The 2,306-nt window shown below is 43.6% G+C and overlaps 1 protein-coding gene across 2 annotated transcripts in view; it reads right to left on the bottom strand.

Moving 5' to 3' along the window:
- Window positions 1-854: 854 nt before the first annotated feature.
- polr3glb (RNA polymerase III subunit GL b) overlaps window positions 855-2,306 on the bottom strand; it is a 10,947-nt gene continuing 9,495 nt past the window's right edge. For both annotated transcript variants that reach the window (XM_014034484.1, XM_014034485.1), the window contains 3 exons: window positions 1,694-1,791; window positions 1,498-1,614; window positions 855-1,333 (listed from right to left, as the gene is read on the bottom strand). In XM_014034484.1, the coding sequence (XP_013889938.1) occupies window positions 1,247-1,333; window positions 1,498-1,614; window positions 1,694-1,791 (302 nt within the window). In that variant the 3' untranslated portion in view covers window positions 855-1,246. The remainder of the gene's footprint in view (window positions 1,334-1,497; window positions 1,615-1,693; window positions 1,792-2,306) is intronic.

Here is a 2,306-nt window from a genome sequence, read left to right as displayed (position 1 = left end):
GGACTAAGGTAATCAGATTACTGAGGACTAAGGTAATCAGATTACTGACGACTAAAGTAATCAGATTACTGAGGACTAAAGTAATCAGATTACTGAGGACTAAAGTAATCAGATTACTGAGGACTAAGGTAATCAGATTACTGAGGACTAAAGTAATCAGATTACTGAGGACTAAGATAATCAGATTACTGAGGACTAAANCATTTATCTCATGCTGAAGTCCACTGTCTGACAGGACAAGAATGGACACAAGTCCACTGTGTGACAGGACAAGAATGGACACAAGTCCACTGTGTGACAGGACAAGAATGGACACAAGTCCAAGAAGGTTCCTGTAAAAGTTCCTCAAGTCCTGATTTTACAGCCTGAGGTTGATTGTTCTTCAGCTCCAGTGATGTCAGTTCAACTGGGCCTCAGCTGGACCTGTTTCTCCTCGACCTTACTGGGTCTGTTCTGCACATCAGACTCTGAGATCTCTGGTTCTGGATCCAGACACAGAGTAGGGCAAAGGTTGCCCCCCCACCCCCCCCCCCTCACCAGAACCAGGTCAGAGTCCTCCTGGAGTTCTGCTGTTTGGACTCACAGTTGGTCTGTTGTGTTTTCTTCAGACTCAGGTTTATGTTGTTACACCTGACGGCCACCAGGTGTCCTCACTTACCTGAAGGTTTTGTTTGGGACTGGTTCCATTCTTCAGTGTTTCTGTTGTTTGACGTGTGTCGTGTGTTAGCCATCCTTCACAGAACAGTCTGCTCTGAAACAATAACTTCTATAATCACATCTTTCAAATAAAAACATCAAAGCTGAACCAGGTCCTGAGACGCATCAAGTTTCAGAACTATTTATTTATAAAAACAACAACAACAACAACAACAACAACAACAACAACAACAACAACAACAACAACACTTAGAAAAACAACTAATCTAAAACCTCTCATGGTCCAGTTGGTCAGAACCAACAGTCCAGATGTGCTGCAGGTGTTAGATGGACATTCAAAACTGGCCTCATGTCGTCATCAGTACATAGCTGTGTCTTCGTCAGGAGATAGACATGTCCCTGTCAGCAAATAGTCTTGTTCTTGTCAGGAAATAAATCCATCCCTTTTCTTGTAGGTAAAAAAACCTGTCCCTGGTCTCGTCACTAAATAGCCTTATCCCTGGTCCCCTTCAGTAAATAGCCTTATCCCTGGCCCCCTTCAGTAAATAGCCTCGTCCATGCTGTCTTCAGTAAATAGTCTCATCCATCTTCAGTAAATAGCCTCGTCCATGTTGTCGTCACTGTCTCCTCCAAAGTCCTCTCCATTGTCAAAGTAGGGCATGCTGTAATCTGTCTCCTGCAGGAAAAACACAGACAGGTCAGAACCAGAACCAGAACCAGAACCAGACCCAGACCCAGACCCAGACCCAGACCCAGACCCAGACCCAGACCCAGTCAGGTTTTCTGAGGAGTATTACACCTGGAGAACACAGGTGAGCCCTGCTCCAGGTGTCACCTCACCTCTTCAAACTCTTCCTCATCGTATTCCTCTTCAGGCTCCTGCTCCTCCTTCTCCTGCTTCTTCTCCTGCTCTCCCTCCTCCTCAGAGCTCTCCTGCTCCTCCTTCTTCTCCAGGGTCTGCAGGTCACATGACACAGGGACAGCAGGTGAGTGGCACACCTGTTGGCTGCTGATGTGTTTCTGTCCAGTTCCTCACCTCCAGGTTCAGGAGCACCTGTTCCTTCTGCCTCCCCTCCTCCTGCTCCTGCTCCTGCTCCTTCTTCTGTCCTGACTGCACTGAGCTGAGCACTGCACCTGAGGACAGACTGACAACTGTAACTAAACTAATCAGATTACTGTAACTAAAGTAATCAGATTACTGTAACTAAAGTAATCAGATTACTGTAACTAAACTAATCAGATTACTGTAACTAAAGTAATCAGATTACTGTAACTAAAGTAATCAGATTACTGTAACTAAACTAATCATATTAATAAGAACTGTAACTAAAGTAATCAGATTACTGTAACTAAAGTAATCAGATTACTGTAACTAAAGTAATCTGTTCAATTCAGTTTATTTAAACAGCACCAAGTCACAACATATGTTGTCTCAGGACACTGGACATGAAAAGAACAATGTAAAGAAGATTGCTGTAACTGAAGTAATCAGATTACTGACAACCATAAGTAAAGTAATCAGATTACTGAGAACTACGACCCCTGTCTAAAAGTCTGGAATCAGCAGTGTTGGATGAGCTCTCATTCAGACATGTCATCCTGTAAAACAAACTCAGATCTAAAACATGAAACAATAATGAGGTCATTCC

This window comes from Austrofundulus limnaeus, unplaced genomic scaffold (assembly GCF_001266775.1).
Source record: "Austrofundulus limnaeus strain Quisiro unplaced genomic scaffold, Austrofundulus_limnaeus-1.0 Scaffold2137, whole genome shotgun sequence".
Taxonomy (NCBI): Eukaryota; Metazoa; Chordata; class Actinopteri; order Cyprinodontiformes; family Rivulidae; genus Austrofundulus; species Austrofundulus limnaeus.
The sequence above is the reverse complement of the archived record's forward strand: the minus strand, read 5'-3'. Positions and strand labels throughout refer to the sequence as shown.